Raw genomic sequence first — 18,180 nt, 5'->3', positions numbered from 1 at the left:
CTTGGTGTAAATAATGTCTTCAGTGTTACTGAATAGTTATTTCTCAGAGAACCAGAGGTGGTATTCAGCAGGTTCTGACCAGTTCTGGAGAACTGGTAGTGGAAATTTTGAGTAGTTTGGAGAACCGGCAAATACCACCTTTGACTGGCCCCATTCCCATCTATTCTCTGCCTCCTGAGTCCCAGCTGATCAACTGAGTCTTCTTCCGTTGCCCTGCACAGGAGAACAGAGCTGGAAAGCAGGTTAGGGAATGGGATTTTGCAGTAACCTCTCCCCAAGAGTGGGGAGGGAATGGGGATTTTGCAGTATCCTTCTCCCAGGAGTGGGGTCGGAATGGAGATGTTATAGTATCCTTCCCCTGCCACGCCCACCAAGCCACGCTCACAGAACCGGTAGTAAACTTTTTTGAATCCCACCACTGCAGAGACCATACACAAATTCTTTCTTTAAAATTTAATTTAAAGTAAAGCCATTAAAAAAAAAAGAGCCCCAAGATTCATCAACCAGAACTCTCAGGCAAAAGAAATATAATGAAAGAAAAAAAAAAGAAATAAAGGCAAGCATGTTTATTTCTTCCGCCCCCAGAACTAAATGAAAGAGACAATTCATTCACACAAAAATCTATTCTTGCTTACCCGTCTTTCTTATTTTAAAAGTATTATTTACAAGGTGTAATCATTTTTTGCAGCTGTTGCTAAATAATTGAAAGTCAGATTATTTTGTCAATCTACAATAAAACCTCCACAGACAATTATAAAATACAGATTTTTACACATCCGTAATCTTAGTATATAAGCAAGATTGAAGTGAAATATATCACTAGGCAACTTGAAGCATTGGCACTAAACAAAAATATACAAGAGTTCATGGGAAGTTTCTAGTAATTTTAATGCAGCCAATTAGTCCCAGCCAATTAGGTTGCTGTATGGAGAAAGGATTATCAGTAATAGTAACAGAAACCCACACTGCTACATTTTTATGTACAAATAGCTGGTATTAAGAAAAATCCATATTACAGAATCAAGCTATAATCTTTTATTGACTTATTCTATCACACTTAGGAAGACACTGAACAAAAAGGGGTTGTTGTTTTTTTTTTGCAATTATAGAATATGACTGAGGCTTAGTGGAATGGCTGTCAAGAAATATAGAACACAGAAGATAAAGATTTAGGATTACAGAACATAACATCAGACTAAATGGATAAATATACAGATAGGCCTCAATTTATAACCCAGTGGTGGGATTCTAATATTTTTACCACCCGTTTGGTGGGCGTGGCTTGGTGGGCGTGCTTTGCACGCATGCACACACTTTGCATGTGCGCATGCCAAACACTCATTTAGCTCAGGCGCAGAAGCATTCTAACTCACCTCCTGCAAGCCTGCATGATCCCGGTCGCTTCAATAGCTGCCACGCAGCACTCTTCCATGCCACGCAAAGCAGCTGCATTTCAAATTCAGAGGATAAAGGTGAGTGTGGGAGCCCGGGCGGGCGGGTGGGCCCAACAGCAGAGCGGCGGAGAGAACTGGTTCGGTCTCCACTGGTCATTGCTGCTACCGGCTCTGCAGAACCGGGCCAAACCGATAGAATACCACCACTGTTACAACCCATTCATTTAGTGACCTTTTGAAGTTACATCATCACTGAAAAAACGGGATTTGTGATCAGTTTTAATACTTATAACTGTAGCAACATCCTCATAGTCACATGAACAAAAGCCAGGCATTTGGCACTGAGTTCATACTTATGAAAGTTACAGCATCCCAGGGTCATGTGATCATCATCTGTGACCTTCCCAGCCAGCTTCCAGCAAGCAAAGTCAATGGGGGAAGCTGTATTCACTTAATTACCACTTGATTAACTTAACAACTGCAGTGGTTCATTTAACAGTCCTAGCAAAAAGGTCAGAAAATTGGACATGACTCACTTAACTATCTTGCTTAACAACAGAAATCCTGGACTTACTTGTGGTATATTCATATACAGTATAGGATAAGGTACTCAGGATATTAATATTTTGCGACAAGATCCCTGAATTCATAGAACTCATGTGAGTTTTAGGTAATTGTCAACTCTGAAGCTGGCCTAACTGAGGCCATCTTGGATGCTTCAGTGTTGCCACAATGGTGATGAGGAATAGGGAGTGAGGAATAGAGATAGCTGGGGTTTTGTAGCCAAAACAAAATACACTGCTCAAAAAAATAAAGGGAACACAAAAATAAGACATTCTAGATCTGAATGAAATATTCTTATTAAATACATTGTTCATTACATAGTTGAATGTGCTGACAACAAAATCACACAAAAATTGTCAATGGAAATCAAATTTAGCAACCCATGGAGGTCTGGATTTGGAATTACACTCAAAATTAAAGTGGAAAAAAACACTACAGGCTGATCCAACTTTGATGTAATATCTTTAAAACAAGTCAAAATGAGGCTCAGTAGTGTGTGTGGCCTCCACATGCCTGTATGGCCTCCCTACAACTCCTGGGCATGCTTCTGATGAGGTGGCGGATGGTTCCTGAGGGATCTCCTCCCACACCTGGACTAAAGCATCCCCCAACTCCTGGACAGTCTGTGGTGCAACATGGCATTCATGGATGGAGCGAGACATGATGTCCCAGATGTGCTCAATTGGATTCAGGTCTGGGGAACGGGCAGGCCAGTCCATAGCATCAATGTCTTCATCTTGCAGGAATTGCTGACACACTCCAGCCACATGAGGTCTAGCATTGTCTTGCATTAGGAGGAACCCAGGGCCAGCAGCACCAGCATATGGTCTCACAAGGGGTCTGAGGATCTCATCTCGGTACCTAATGGCAGTCAGGCTACCTCTGGCAAGTACATGGAGGGCTGTGCTGCCCCCTAAAGAAATGCCACCCAACACCATTATCAATCCACTGCCAAACTGGCATCTCCAGACCCTGTCACGCCTGTCACATGTGCTCAGTGTGAACCTGCTTTCATCTGTGAAGAGCACAGGGCGCCAGTGGTGAATTTGCCAATCTTGGTGTTCTCTGGCAAATGCCAAATGTCCTGCATGGTGTTGGGCTGTAAGCACAACCCCTACCTGTGGACGTCGGGCCCTCATACCACCCTCATGGAGTCTGTTTTTGACTGTTTGAGCAGCCACATGCACATTTGTGGCCTGCTGAAGGTCATTTTGTAGGGCTCTGGCAGTGCTTCTCCTGTCCCTCCTTGCACAAAGGTGGAGGTAGCGGTCCTGATGCTGGGTTGTTGCCCTCCTATGGCCTCCTCCATGTCTCCTCATGTACTGGCCTGTCTCCTGGTAGTGCCTCCATGCTCTGGACATTACGCTGATAGACACAGCAAACCTTCTTGCCACAGCTCGCATTGATGTGCCATCCTGGATGAGCTACACTACCTAAGCCACTTGTGTGGGTTGTAGACTCCATCTCATGCTACCACTAGAGTGAAAGCCCTGCCAGCATTCAAAAGTGACCAAACCATCAGCCAGAAAGCATAGGAACTGAGATGTGACCTCCGGTCACCACCTGCAGAACCACTCCTTTATTGGGGATGTCTTGCTAACTGCCTATGCTTTCCACCTGTTGTCTATTCCATTTGCACAACAGCATGTGAAATTGATTGTCAATCAGTGTTGCTATCTAAGTGGACAGTTTGATTTCACAGAAGTGTGATTGACTTGGAGTTACATTGTGTTGTTTAAGTGTTCCCTTTTTTTGAGCAGTGTAGTTTCCCCTGAGAAGCAAGGACATTCCCACAGGTGGCTGAAAAGAGGAGAAGTGAAGTTTCCAAGCCACCGGACAGCACGTTGATTGGACTATGTGACTGATTGTTTGGGAAAGGGGGAAAAAACTTTACTTTTAATTAGGTGAAAACCATGTGAACCTTTAGAGTCGGTTTTCACCACTTTGTGTCAATATGATATGTCCAATAAACCTGTTCTTTGAGGAACCTGCTTGCCTCGGAGTTCTGTTTGCTATGATTGTATTACTTGGAACCCTGGCATTAACTTTGTCAGAGAAGTTATCTGCAAGTTTTCAATTGTCTCTTTCTAGGACCGTTAGGTCTACAGACTTGTTAGTATACTGACTGCTAAGTTTCAGCATATTTCACTAACGATGTCTATAGCAAATGTGCAGCTTTCATGCAGACTCAGCAATAGCTACTTGGACTCTTTCTCTCATCTGTTTCTGATAATGCACGGAGTTCACAATTCAAAAGGATTACTTCTAAGCATGTGAAACAGGATACATTTTAATAGTATTGATGTATTTATCTGTTGACATGAGCATAAAATTTTGTTTTGCAATGTTGTACTGATGGCTGTTGATTATCTCTACTGATTCAGCCTTTTGATTTTACGGCTGAAAACCTTACTGGAAATGTTTAATGTTAGCAAGATTTTTTGGGGGAAAAACACACCCCACACTAAAGAGTCATCACATAGTGATGAAGAATACCTTCCATGCTACCGTTTGTGATAGCCAACAACAGTAGTCCATTCAACATTGTGCCATCACTTAGCAACATTATTAATAATAACTAATAAAGCCTTAGAATAGATCTTTCAGAGGAGTTTTCTATCTATTGGTCAATGCATACACTTAGCTGTCATTGAGCTGGATTTAGAGGTGGTAATGCTTGGAATTGGTCCCTTGAATCAAGAAGACCTAATCATGTTAAATTACATTTGACTGACTTCAATGAATATAATTTTGGATCCAGTACATTTGCACTGGACATTTTCATTTTACATATATGCTCTATCTCTAATAGATGTATTTTTAAAAGGATAATTTCTGTGTTCATAAAACATAGCATGCCAGAATAAATCACTTGTTAAATTAATGCGATGGCCTGGCTCACACAACACGCTAATGCAATGGCTGGGGTCCCACAATTTTTAGAATCCCAATGATCCAATCCTCCGTCAGTTTCATCTAGCATACTGTGAAAACCCAGCCACAACTTTCAGGCAGTTTGATTTGTAATGTTTATTTTGTTGTAATACCTCTCAGTGCTCTCGTTTCTTTTCTCTGGAATAAGTTTTTTAAATAAAATAATAAATCTTTCAGCCTAGGCTTCAACTACCTCAGGAGAGTATAATGAAGTTATTCCCTCTTTGGTTGCAACAGGCTCAATTGCCAATTCTAGTCCATTTTAGCTCTCAAAGCCAGTGGGCCATTTCATTTTGTTCATTACATGCCTAAAATGCTTTTCCTTCAGCCTTGACAGTGATCTCTTGGTGAACTGTGTAGAAGAGTGTCAAGCCTCCGGTTGCAGTAACAGGAGACTAACCACTAGCCTCGGTGAATGGCAGTAGGTTAAGGTGCACAAAACTAATCTCAAAGGAAGCAGGGAAAACAGTTCAAAGCTCATTGTGGGAAAACAGTCCAGTGATGTTCATATTTCAGTATAACCAACCACAGAAAATGTTCATATAGCAGGAAGGAGCTTCTTAATACTGCTGAAACTAGTAAAAGAATAATAAAGCCTTTCTGATACATTGTAAGAAGCTTGGTCAAAAAACAACGTAAGCCTTAGTTTTACATGAATATCGCCGTACTTCAAAGGATTATTCTATTGCATTGTTTAAAACATTATGCGGGTTTGTGATAGCATTCTCGTTTGTTTTAATATATTACATACCATTTAATGCTCCAGTAATACTGGAAGAAATTGTGCCTCCCCATTTCCTGCTAGGTTAGAACTCCTAGCATCTTTTTGTCATGCTAGTGACATCCTTTACTGGATCCCCATGGTCATATGATTTACATTCGGATGCTTGGCAACTTGCAGTGTCCTGGGGTCCAATGATCCCTTTTTGTGATCTCCTGACAAGCAAAGTCAATGGGGAAACTAGATTCACTTAATAAACATGTTACTAATGTAAGAACTGCATTGACTCACATAACCACTGTGGTAAAAAAAAAAAAGTCATAAAATGAGGCAAAACTCACTTAACAAATTTCTCACTTAGCATCCTAAATTCTGGGCTCAATTGTGGTTATACGTCAAAGACTACCTTTAAACAATTATGAAATAATGATCTAACATTTTTTTTTGAACTATTACCATCTTGGAGATGGTACAGGATAATAAAAACAAGGACCAATAGGCTGAAAAACAGCTTCTATCCCAAGGCAATAATTCTATTGAATTCTACTGTGTAGTGCAATATTAATGCAATATTGGGTTTTCAATTCAGTTGCATACAATGTGAAGGATGTGTGTTTGTGTTATAATGTATGCTGAAGATGGCATTTAATTTCATTGTACAAGATGCAATGACAATAAAATAAGCTAAACGCAAGAGGGCCATGGGCCGGTCATTCACTGTTTCCAGGTCGGTCCCACGGGCCAGATCTAAGCACCCCACAGGCCGAATCCAGCCCATGGGCCTTGAATTTGACACCCCTGTTCTAATCAATAAGAGTAGGGGTCATTTGGATATTGGGGAGGAGGATCTTATTCCAGAGATCAGGTGCTTTTATAGAGAAGTTATGCTTCTAGGGTCCTGAAAGAAAGCAGAGTTTCTGTTTAACTGAAAAAACCCAGAGCTGAATTAGCTAGGTAGATACTATATTTAGTTCAGGGGTCATTGGGATTATTTGGTTTGTGAATTTGCTGCAGATGGCTAATTTCTGCATCTTTTTCAGTTAAAAATAAGGCATGTTGTATATGTGTGTGTGTGTGTATGTGTATGTGTGTGTGTACGTGTATACATATATATATACATATACATACACACACACACACACGAAATCTGCTGCTGTTATTGGAATTAAAATAAAATCAGATAGTTTCTCAATATGACTTTACATTTTCATAACTAACATTATGAGGACAGAATGTACATTCTGCTTTTTGCTTAAAAGTTCCGCACCCTGATGAAAAGATATTCCTTTTATAATGCTCATGAATTCTTATCTATAGTATTATAGTCTTTTAATAAGAAAAAGAAATGAAAAAACTCTAATCTTTCCCAGTAGAACTAGAAAAAAAATGCATTTTGTTATCATAAGGAGACCAAAATATCATACCAAGTGTTACATTGGAATTCACATTTTCCTACATCCGATTTTACACAATTATATAATAAGCTGCTGAACTCATAACTTTATATTTGGATTATTAAAAAGCAAATAAAATCCTAGGCTAGGCTTTAAAATAATGAAGAACCTTTAATAACTGCCCGGTAGGTAAAAAGCCATGTTTTATGTTTGCTTCGACAAATGACACCGGTGTATTCTGTGATAAGATAAAACCCAGGGAAGAAGCAGCCATAAATTAAAGTCTGGCATCCCACCTGTTCTGCAAAGTGAATGAATAATGAAACCAACGCATGGTCAACATTGACAATGCCTCTAATCCATATTCTCTGCAAAAGGAAATTGTTATCGGAGAGAAACGATAGTGAAGTCAGAGGATCAGAAGGTAAATAGATTACAAAGATCCTCTTCTCTGAAAATGAAAGCTATGTTGGACAGAAATGACTACAGTCCCCATTTTTATCAATGGCTTATACTTACCACCATCTGAAATTTATCCTGATAGAATTATGCTGAGAATTATGCTACATAAGCAGCCAGCCATGCTGTTTCGGTTTCTACCCTATTAAGAATATGTCCAGTTTGAGGAAAAACTGTAGAACAATCCAGGGCCTTTTGGTTTCTATTCATTTTTATGAACCATAAGTTGGTATTTTATGGAGAGCTGCTGTATATACTTTTTACTTATATCCATGTCTTACTTTGTCGCCTGCCTCCATAGGAAATTTCCTGAGTTAGCCTATTCTGGAACATATCAGCAAATCTTTATTTTTGCAGATATTAAACTACTTCAAATTAATTCTCAAGTAAGCCTTTATTTTTTTTAAAAAAAAGTACAAATAGCATTGAGTATGTCGCTGAATTTGCTTGTTAACTCATTTTCACTTTTGCCTTATTTAAGCATATAAATTAAGCAATTTTAACAGGCTCCTTTTTTGCCTCTTGAGTTGAAAGAAAATTTCCTCTGTGATCACACAATACCTTTCCAGCTCTGGAAGCATTCACTTTCCATTTGAGCTCACCCAGTTACTATTAAGACTCAAGAAATGTCACATTCCATTTGTGCAGGAGAACATTTTCATGGACAGCCAATCAGAAGGTGAAGCTGAAATAAATTAAGCTGTACATCTACTCTCACTGCAACCTTGTGCAATTTATTTCTTGATAGGGTTTTCATGAAAAATCATATGCACTGATAATTAGAAATCTTTGTTTTTAACTTCTGATTTTAAAGGATTCCTTACAGTAAGGAAGCCTTGATGCATTTGCCACAGTTGTAATTCCAATGTAGCTGCTCACTTAATATTGAGAGTTCATACCATAATATAGACTTGGTTAAACACAGCTATAGCTACAGCTGAACAAACAGGTCTATGTGAAAAAGGAATAACTGCAGGCAATAAGATTATACCCAGCTTCACTATCCCTCATTTGCTACTGCTTTCATCAGTTACACTAGCCCTGCCCACTCCCATTGCAAGGACCATGGCAAACAAACTATTTGTGAGGGGAAAAAAATCCAGGGTTTTTTGTTCTAGAAATATTGATGCCATTGGCGCATTTTCTGCTATAGTGAGTTTGTTTGTTTGTTCTGCTGCCTGTCTCACTCTGAAAAATGCCTCTGGGTGGCTTACAATTAAATGACAAGCCATTAGCAAAATCCAGCAAACATCCAAAAGGGGATAGCCAACTTCCAACTGTGAATAACCAATTGTCTATGACAATTCACCATGGCCAACTCACCACGGCCCACTCACTGCAAGACAACTCGTGGGACAAGAGTTATACTAATATCAAAGAAATGGTGAAATAGAATCATTAAAGAAATGATGCAAAAGGAGGGACAGAATAAAACGTGAATGAAAAAAAGTTAAAATATTTTTTTATTTATTTTAAGTAATTAATTTGTTAAATTGTCCCACTGTGAGTTGGCCATAGCAAGTTGTCCCATGGCGAGTTGGCCATAGCGGGTTGTCTCATTTTGAATGACCATTCCTGGTTACCTGTAACAAGCTACAATACCTGTAACAAGCTACAGTAATGCTTAAATGATGCATGCGTATAATTTAAAAATGCCATTACTTGTCAAAAATGTCAGACAGCAGTATGTAAGTTGCAGCATTTTTCTGATTTACATCATCAGGCTTATGCTGTCATTTCCTTGCTTCTCTTTCCCCTCTGAATGCCTATGATTTCTAAAAAAATCTGGTATGTCATCAAGCTTTTTAAAAAATCTATCAAGTCCCGTTTTTGTGAGGAGCTTAGTGCATTATACTGTATTTATCTACTCACGAAATGGTGAAAACAGACAGACCTTCCTCTCATAATTCTTAAGCTACTGGGGGAACAAAGAGCTACCATTTTGAACATAGAAGGAGAGAATAATAAAGAACTACCTAATGTAAATGAATTTGTCTCCAGAGCCATATGGATTATATCCTGGGGTAGTTAAATAATTGGCAGAATTGATTGTAGAACTGTTCTTGGTAATCTTTGAAAACTTCATGTCTACACTGAGCAAAGTCCTTGAACAGATTATCAAGCAAACCTGTTTGTGAGAGCTTGAATTGGCATGCTACAATTAAACAGGAATCAATACAGTTTATCAAAATCGGTGTCTGACGAATATTACCCCCTTCAGTAGAGTTTCTAATTTAATAGTTCACAGGAAGGCCACAGACATAGTATATGTAGACCTCAATAGAACCTTCATCAGCTACTCATCAATGAGTAAAACATGAAGATGATATTAGTTAGATGAATTCATAATTACCTGAATGATTGAACCTAAGGAATTATCATTCATAGCATCCGTTTAGATGGTAAATATTGAGTTACATATCAGTTAGAAATATAAAAGTTCTGCATATGGTAACAAAAATGTAGGGCAGAATATAGGATGGATAGACACGCCTGGCTGGAGTACATGTGAAAGTGATCTGGGTATCCTGGTCAACCACAAATTAAATGTGAGAGAGCAGTGTAATTTAACTTCTAAAAAAGGCAAATGCTATATTAGGATATAATAACAGAAGCAAAGAGTCCAGCAGATAACTATTCCACAGGATGTAACTGTTCAACTCTGCCCTGGTCAGAATTTACTTGAAATGCTGCATGTGGATCTGGGCACCAGAGTCTAAAAAAATGGACAAAATGGAACAAGTTTGGAAGGGAATCACGACAGCAAAGAATCACGAAGAGCAGTTTAAAAAAATCTAGGTATGTTTATAACAGCAATTTTCAAACATCTGAAGGGCTGTCACATTGGAGTGAACATCCTTTTTTGCCCCAAATCAGTTAAAATATAAAGAAGGAAATCCAGGTCAGACATCAGGGGGACCCTTCTGAATGAATGATCTATCAGCCAGAGAACAGGCTGCCATATGGGGCAGTGAGTTTTCCTTCACTAAGCCCTGAAACAGATGGTGGATGTCAGAGATGATCTGATGGCCTGTGCTGAGTGAAAAGTTGACCTGGAGACTTCTAAAGTCCTTTCAGTTCTATGATTCTGAACAGTGGAATAATATTGGTTGAAGCAAAATAAAATACAAAGTTCTATGTTGTCAGCTTCACAACTAATTTTTATAACTTGTAGGAAAATAATGTATTATTCACAATTCTCACAATCCACTGCTTCATGTTGATTTTTAAGTGACCTGTAATATACTGTCTTTTAAATTGAAAACAAAAAGCTTTTAGTGCAGCAGTCAAGTGAGTATATTGTCATTTTATATACAGCCCAATTTATTTAAATCACTTATTTAAATTACTGCAGCTAGAATGAACAAACAGAATAAAACAACTGATGTATTTGTAATACACACTAATATTTCTCTTGATATGGTATAACCATTTCTTTTCAAAATGCCTACACTAAATCAAACAATATTACATGTATCCTAAATATTTTCTGCTATAGTTAAATAAAGGTACATAAAACCCACAGCATCAATTCTACTTTAATTACTTATGGGCTTAGCTAAAAACTGAAAGGATTCATAACTGAATTTTATTTGTATTTTTACCTAACTCAATTTTTTATTTGTTCAACTACTCTGAGTCACTTACAGTGAGGTGGGCAATGTGTAAATTTGATTAATAATAAATAAATATCTTCTTGCTGTCCTTCTGTTCCTCCTCTTTGACCCTAAACTTTTGAGATTACAGATTTTCCTTTGCTTGCGGTACACTATAAAAACATCCATAATTAAAAGCTTCTCTCAATTACTGACCTCGACCAATGGCCTTGGTTTGCGCTCTACTGTAAACTTGAAGTGGCAAAGTTCACAGTAATTGGTATTTGAAGATGAGAGCCAGTGTTCCAGGCAGCTGCGATGAATAGTCCCCAAGGTTCCAGTACATTCACAAGGAGAAAGCAGGTCTTCTTGACTGCTGCCCTCGTGGCAAATCCTGCACATTGGTCGGTCATTGAAAGGACTGCAAAAAAGGAGGATTAAGTTGGTGCAGGAGTCATAAATTGAAGGAACATCATGGTTGTTTGATTATTTCAAGATTGATTGTACTGTATACAGTTGAACCCAAGAACCTAAGTCATTGCTGTGCATAATCTCTTTCCAACTACCTACAATGTAATCTTACCATAGTAGAAGAATTAACAAGGCAGCCCCATTCTTTAAGAACATTCAGTCTAGTCATATAAAGAAGCAATCCTTAAATTGTATTAATGTGACCTGTGCAACATTCATTACTGCTTCCAAATAAGTCACCGTGTATGCAGTATATTGTGGAGTGAGTGAGAGAAAGGGGGGGAGAGAGGAGGGGGAGGAAGTGAGGGGTGGGGAGAGAGATGTTCCTTGATTCTCTAATACATCTGTGCCAATATCTTCTTTCCAATGACAATAACAGTACCTTGGAATCTAGCCAAAATTGCTACAACTGAGAAAGTCTCAGTTTTCTATAAAAAGTTCTACTTTGTCCCAGTTCCCCATCCCCAATTCTGAGTTTTCAGTATTGTCTACATTTTTTCTCTTTTGTAGCCTCTTTACAATTCCCGTCTGCCATTTCCTTTGGACTATATAACAGGACCAAATCATGGTTTGTAACTTTAGTTTGCATTCAGAGCTTAAACCAGAGTTTCTTGAATGAAATGTTACGGGAAACTGCTTTAAGGAATTCCAGAAGTATTATATTAAGATACAAAGGAGAAATGAAGGTGAAGAGTAAGACTATGGAAACACTCTGTTTCAAACTTTATTATGGCACATTACTCCCAGAAATCCAACATAATAAAGGAAACTTGACATATAAAACATTCAACAATCTACTTTATTAAACAAAAATTGTTAACATTTGGAATGAACCAACTTCGGACATAGTGGTTTGTAGAGTTGTAGTTGCAGGAATGTTCCAATCTCGGATGGCAAACCTCAGATAAAGAATGTTTCCAAGCAAATACAACTCAGGTAAACAAAGTCACTAATCTAAAGGAGGATTAGAGAGAGGAAGTAAACATATGTTAGACTTTAACTAGAGATAATTAATTGTATGGATTACTGTGCTAAACAGAAATGAAAGTTAAGCAGTAACCAAAGTTAACCAGTGATGGAGGATAACTAAAAATGTGTATAAATGCAAGACTAGACTCCAATAAAGATCATCATGATTCAGTTGTTCATGATCAAACAACTCGACTGCCTCGTCATTACAACAGTGGTTGTGTATCATACTGCTATTAATTACACAGCCCACTCAGAAATATAAGAAAATCAAAACTGTCTATATCTCTTAGGGAATCTCTTAGGGATGCAATTGCTTAAATTGAAATGATCACTTTCTACAAGAGACAATCCTACGTAAAGTTGTCTTGAAAATAAAGCATTTTTCTTCAATATTGCAACTCCTATTGCAGACTTTCACACAGCTTTTTCTTGGAAACCAACTTGATTTTAAAGCATAACAGTTAATTGATTAGCTGTAGCTATTCATTCTCATACTTATTTTTCACAATATCTTTTTTTCCCTCCCTAGTGTATATCTAAAGCATATTTATATGCATGCTCAAGATTTGTTTGCTTGAACGGATGAAGTATTTTCAATCTATTTTTTTTTATTACTTCACCCATTGTGATTGGTTTTATTTAAGAAAAATCTATTAGCATTACCAGAAATATCTAAAACAAACATTACAAGTAAAATCTACCGTAATTCTGACTCACTTCAAATAGTATTAAATATCCTCTCTGATGTACATGCAGCTTTACTGCTTTTTCAGGTTATCATGTGCAGAGTGTCCATGTGCATGCTCTAGGCAGAAGTCCTATGGATGTTAGGTTTAATTTGCTGCTCCACATAGTCAGCCTACTTTCTCCTCATGTTAGTTTCACACCATACTCATCACAATGTGCTGGCTCAACTACCGTACGTCCTCCCTCTTTTTCCAGTTAGGACATCTCTTTTTCCACATGGCATCATTCCCTTTGAGAATTGGAGCAATTTGTTTGCTGAGACAAGAGTATTCTCTCTAGAACTTGGTGATAATGAAGAGAGAACTAGATAGGCGGCGCAGAGCTGCCAACTAGAAGCAAAAAGCTGACACCAAATATTTGGTGCAGGTGCCCTTCACACCCAATGGTGAGAAATGAGCAGCACAAAATCTGCTACTATGTAACGACAGGTGAGATTTTAAGTCTTGAAGCTGCTATAAATAGCAGACTTTCTTGCAAGATTCTGTAACGGCCAATTGTCTCATTATTTCAGTTTTGTTTGTAAAAGTGACTCTTACAAAAACCTTTCTTCCGTAGCTAGCTGAGCAAGGAATGCTGAGTAAGTTTCTTCAGAGGGATGTACTACTGTCTCTTGCGTGAAGGTCTGACATTTCCTGCGTTTAAAGGAAACAGTGTTCTGCCCTTATTTTTGGAGGACCCCGAAGTATACTTTGTGGAAAGCCACCTACAGTTACCACTCCTAGGATTCTTCAGTGTTTTTATATATAATGTGATAGGCTATTTTTCCAGTAAGCCTCTCCAAAAAAAATAATAATGCACATACAATGCACATACAACATTAACTTACACAGAATAAATCTAAGGCTCATTATCATCTTCTTCCAATTTTTCTTCAGGAAAAGAAACTTAGGACCTTATTCCTTAGCCTATTTATTTAAGTTTAAAAATCTTTCTTCCAAGTTAAATTGTTAAAATTGATCTGAATAAACATCAGTAATTTGTAAGCGAGGACTGTCCTGTTGTGTTCCATTTGCTTTTCTTATAAAATAACTGAAGCATAAGATATTTGATTTGACTCTCCCTATAGCAAGGCAATCAAACTGGGATATTTCTGTTTCAACCTATTTATTCTTTCCTCAAACGTGATCGTAGGTACATCTCAATGACTGGTTTATTCATAATCTCAACATTATTCAAATTAATATTTACAATTTGATACTGCCTATATTAATATTTCCATTTTTAGGCAGTATAATACAGAATTGCTTTCCCTAATATATGAATCCAGGCATAGCATTATCCAAAATATCAGGAGACCAAGTTGGGAACTGCTGGTATTCTTGTTGGGACTTGAAGGTTAATATCCCTCTGAACTATGTTTCAAAGTGTCCTTCCTTTAAATCCCTCAGTGCTAATGTATCTCACAGAGCCGTCTGGCAGGACTGAACAAAATTCTATGTGTGCTCTTAACAAAAAGGAGAAACCAACACAAAAACATATGCACAAATTTTAGAAATTTACTGTTAGAAAAGATGTTCATTCTAAGACAGATCTATCATGGTGATCTGAATTGAAACTTTAGCTTTTTATATTAGTAACTTAAACTTTCTGCAGGAACTTCCAATAATCTGTTTTGTAAAGAAAAAGCACGTCAAAATGTTATGTGTATTTTGTTAACATAGTTCACATCATATGTATGTACACACCTGTGCTGAGTTAGGAAAAGGAATACCTTTTTCTAACAATCCAATATGGTTTGTTGCAATTCTGGTTGAATTGGCTAATGGTGTAACAGGCAATGTACATGCCATGGTGCATTTAACAATTTTGTTCGTGAGTGAATATCTATGTATTAAAGTTAACTTAAAGAATATTAATGACTTAAAATTATTAAGGAAGAATAACTATTCCAATTTAGAATCTTTCATATGTACTGTATTACAATGCCCATCAGTCCCAGCCAGCATGCATACACCCATTGGTTAACAGCAATAGGACTTCTAGCTGTCAGACCTATTCCTGAAGCACATTTGAGAAAAAGCATGTAGCCAGTGATTATTGGGTCAAAGAGTTAAGAGGCTTCCTGACTGTAGAAATATAAGGCAGACATAAAAGTGTGGAAAAAAAGAAGCTCCATACACTCCGATGTCGGATGAGAGACGACCTAAAGAATCTCCTTCTGTCAATCATTCATACAGAGGCACACAGTTTGCAATGAGCAGCATGCACAAGTCAGCAGGATGTCACTTCTAAAGTTTTCTTTTCCAAATCAGAAGGATTTATTGCATCTTATTCACTTTACAACCTGCCTCTCCCAGCTATTTCCCTACCTTTTCCTGCACCGAATGAGAACGAGCAAGTTTACGCATTAGATATATTCACAAAGTTAGCTTACAAAATTCATTCTGAATTCAAAAGAGGGACACTCTAAGAGTGCAAGTTGTGTGTGGAGTCTGCTCAGAGTTACGGAAACAGGAGCGTGCAAAACAGCAGCCTCTCATCTAAACAGGATAAAAACAGACAGTGCTTAGCCTGGCCTTAAAAATAAAGTCTCAAATAGGACTACAAGGGCTCAGATCTTGCAGTCACATCCCCTCTGTTCTTTGCCCTTACTCCTCCAGCACCGCTAAACGGGCATCCAGACACGTCTTGAGTTTGAAATGACTGACTGACCGTACCTCTGCGTGGCAAGAGTCCGTACTACAGTTGATAGCAGCTGTCCGTCCTTGGCCGAAACTTGCATGACATACTGCGGCTGTCCATTCACAAGACTGCTACAGTCCTCCACAGTCTTTACCACAGGAGTGGCTGGGCTGGTGCAGTCTGGTAAGACTTCGGGCAGGTGACTGCAGCGGCTGGTTGTCATGGTAACAGACAGCAATTACTCTGCTAATGGCTTCCACATTCATACAGGATTTCCATCTAGGAAAAAAGATTAGAAAACCATTTATTGAAGAGCAGGCTGCAAAGACTGAATATAGACCACCTGCATCTTTATTCATTAATATTCACAGAACTTAAAACAGCATCATTTCTTGTTATACCTTTTTTTGTGGTAAAACATAAAAGGGGAAAAGCAAAGACTGATAACAATGCAGAGAGCACCGCGATGTACAACGCTGTCTTATTGATTCTCTAGGAAAATGAGAGATTTTCTCTCTCTAGGAAAAAAATAGACCCATGTTCCTACTACTGGCGGGGGATGGGCAGCTTTGAAATGTGGGCTTGAGAAATTGCATCTCTATGAAGCAAGCGTGTTTGTTTCTTTATGTTTCTCCACAATCATCAGTGTCTTGATAAGAAATGGGAAGTCTCTTCATTGCTTCCCCTTCCTCTCCTCCACCTGTCTATCACCACAAAATACTTCTTGCTTATTGCACAGAGCAAAACAGATTTTCCTTTTGATCCCATCAATTAGATCCAAGCCTCTCCGCAAAAAGTTATGCCTTTCATGAGAAAGAGGACAAGAAACTTACAATCTCTCTCAGGGAATCATCCATTATTGCTAAGTGCATTACATCATCAAGCATGGAGCAAAACACTCAAATTAACGTTTAATGAGAAAAGGGCAGTTGAGCACCTCAAAATAGGAATAATATATGTTAGTTAAAAGGAGAGAGGGAGAAAACCAATAGTCCATGGGATTAGCTTTTATACATAAACGTGTTCCCGTTCATGACATGTAAATAACATGTAAATATGAGAACTAATTTATCAAGAAAATTCTATTCTCACTCTCAGTCAAGGTATTAGTGAGGGTGTTGCAGTTTCTTGAGATCTTAAGAATTGTGCTTATTACTATTTGCCAAATAGTGAAAGAGAAAACCCAGAGGTATTGTTATTTTTTATTATTCAATAATTTCATTTGTTTTAAAAATGGTACATGTCAGAGTCTGCCACAACTGGAAGTCAGCATAAAATGGAACAGTTTTTGGAATCCTCTTTCACAGATCAATGCAATATCTTACTGTAATATTTCCCAAAATATAAAAAAGAAAGTTGAATGAGGTGGGGGGAGTGTCACAAAAAGAGTCTTTTATTTTATGAAACTTTGGTAGAAGTATGACCTATGATCAAATATATATGCAGACTAACAATTCATCACTGTTCTGTACATAGTATATTCCAGTGCCTTTCATTACAGTGAATGCACACCTGATTTTTTAAGGAAAGATTACCTCACTCTGTTTGAAATAAAGTTTATTGGGCCTGACAGAGCACCAAAAAAGGAATTTTGGATTTGCTCACCCCTTTCCTTCTCTCAATTCTATGAAATTTGAACTGATCACATCTTGGTCATTTCACTTTATTAGCTTGATGTAATTGGCTGAATTATCAAATATAAATGCTCAAGGGGACTGGCGCACAACCAATGTACATTTAAAGCCATGATATAGCACCTTAAAAATTAATTACATTGGTTGTTTTTAATCTGTGTAACCTCAACGCATGGAAAGATTGAGGTCAACCTTGGATTAGCTTCATTTGATCACTGGGGTCACAGTCATATTATTGGGCACCCTAACTCTTGAAGAAACATTAGTGGAGGCAAGAAAATTATTCAGAATGTCTATATAACATGAATGATGGCTCAGGTGTTTTGCATGTTTACAAAATATTAAGGAATACATGTTTGAGGAAAAACTACCCTTATTTTAGTGGCTGTTTTAGCTTTGAAGAAAGTGGATATTCTCCAGGGAACCTGAATGCTACCAAGGAATTACTACTATGTGGTAGTGCCAATGCTCTGAGGACAAGGAAGAAAAAGAGTAGCCTCCTGATCCAGATTTCCAATAAAACAGAACAAATAACACATTCTGGTACCATCAATACTAAAGGGAATTCAGAAGAGTGCAGACTTAACAGAATGGTCTCATCTCCTACAGCATATGGACATGGATTATGAGCTACATTTTAGTTTTGAAATACATGCTGAGACTGTTCAGTGA

At 38.0% G+C, this 18,180-nt stretch overlaps 1 protein-coding gene across 1 annotated transcript in view; it reads right to left on the bottom strand.

Moving 5' to 3' along the window:
• MARCHF3 (membrane associated ring-CH-type finger 3) overlaps nucleotides 1–18,180 on the bottom strand; it is a 120,810-nt gene that overhangs the window by 19,166 nt on the left and 83,464 nt on the right. The window contains exons 2-3 of the mRNA XM_087926891.1: nucleotides 15,910–16,153; nucleotides 11,279–11,483 (exon numbers count right to left, since the gene is read on the bottom strand). Of these exons, the coding sequence (XP_087783017.1) occupies nucleotides 11,279–11,483; nucleotides 15,910–16,097 (393 nt within the window). The 5' untranslated portion in view covers nucleotides 16,098–16,153. The remainder of the gene's footprint in view (nucleotides 1–11,278; nucleotides 11,484–15,909; nucleotides 16,154–18,180) is intronic.

The sequence above is a fragment of the Pseudonaja textilis genome, chromosome 2 (assembly GCF_049901715.1).
Source record: "Pseudonaja textilis isolate UNSWEBS1 chromosome 2, rPseTex1.2, whole genome shotgun sequence".
Lineage (NCBI taxonomy): Eukaryota > Metazoa > Chordata > Lepidosauria > Squamata > Elapidae > Pseudonaja > Pseudonaja textilis.
Note: the sequence above shows the minus strand (reverse complement) of the source record. Positions and strands in the feature narration are given on the sequence as shown.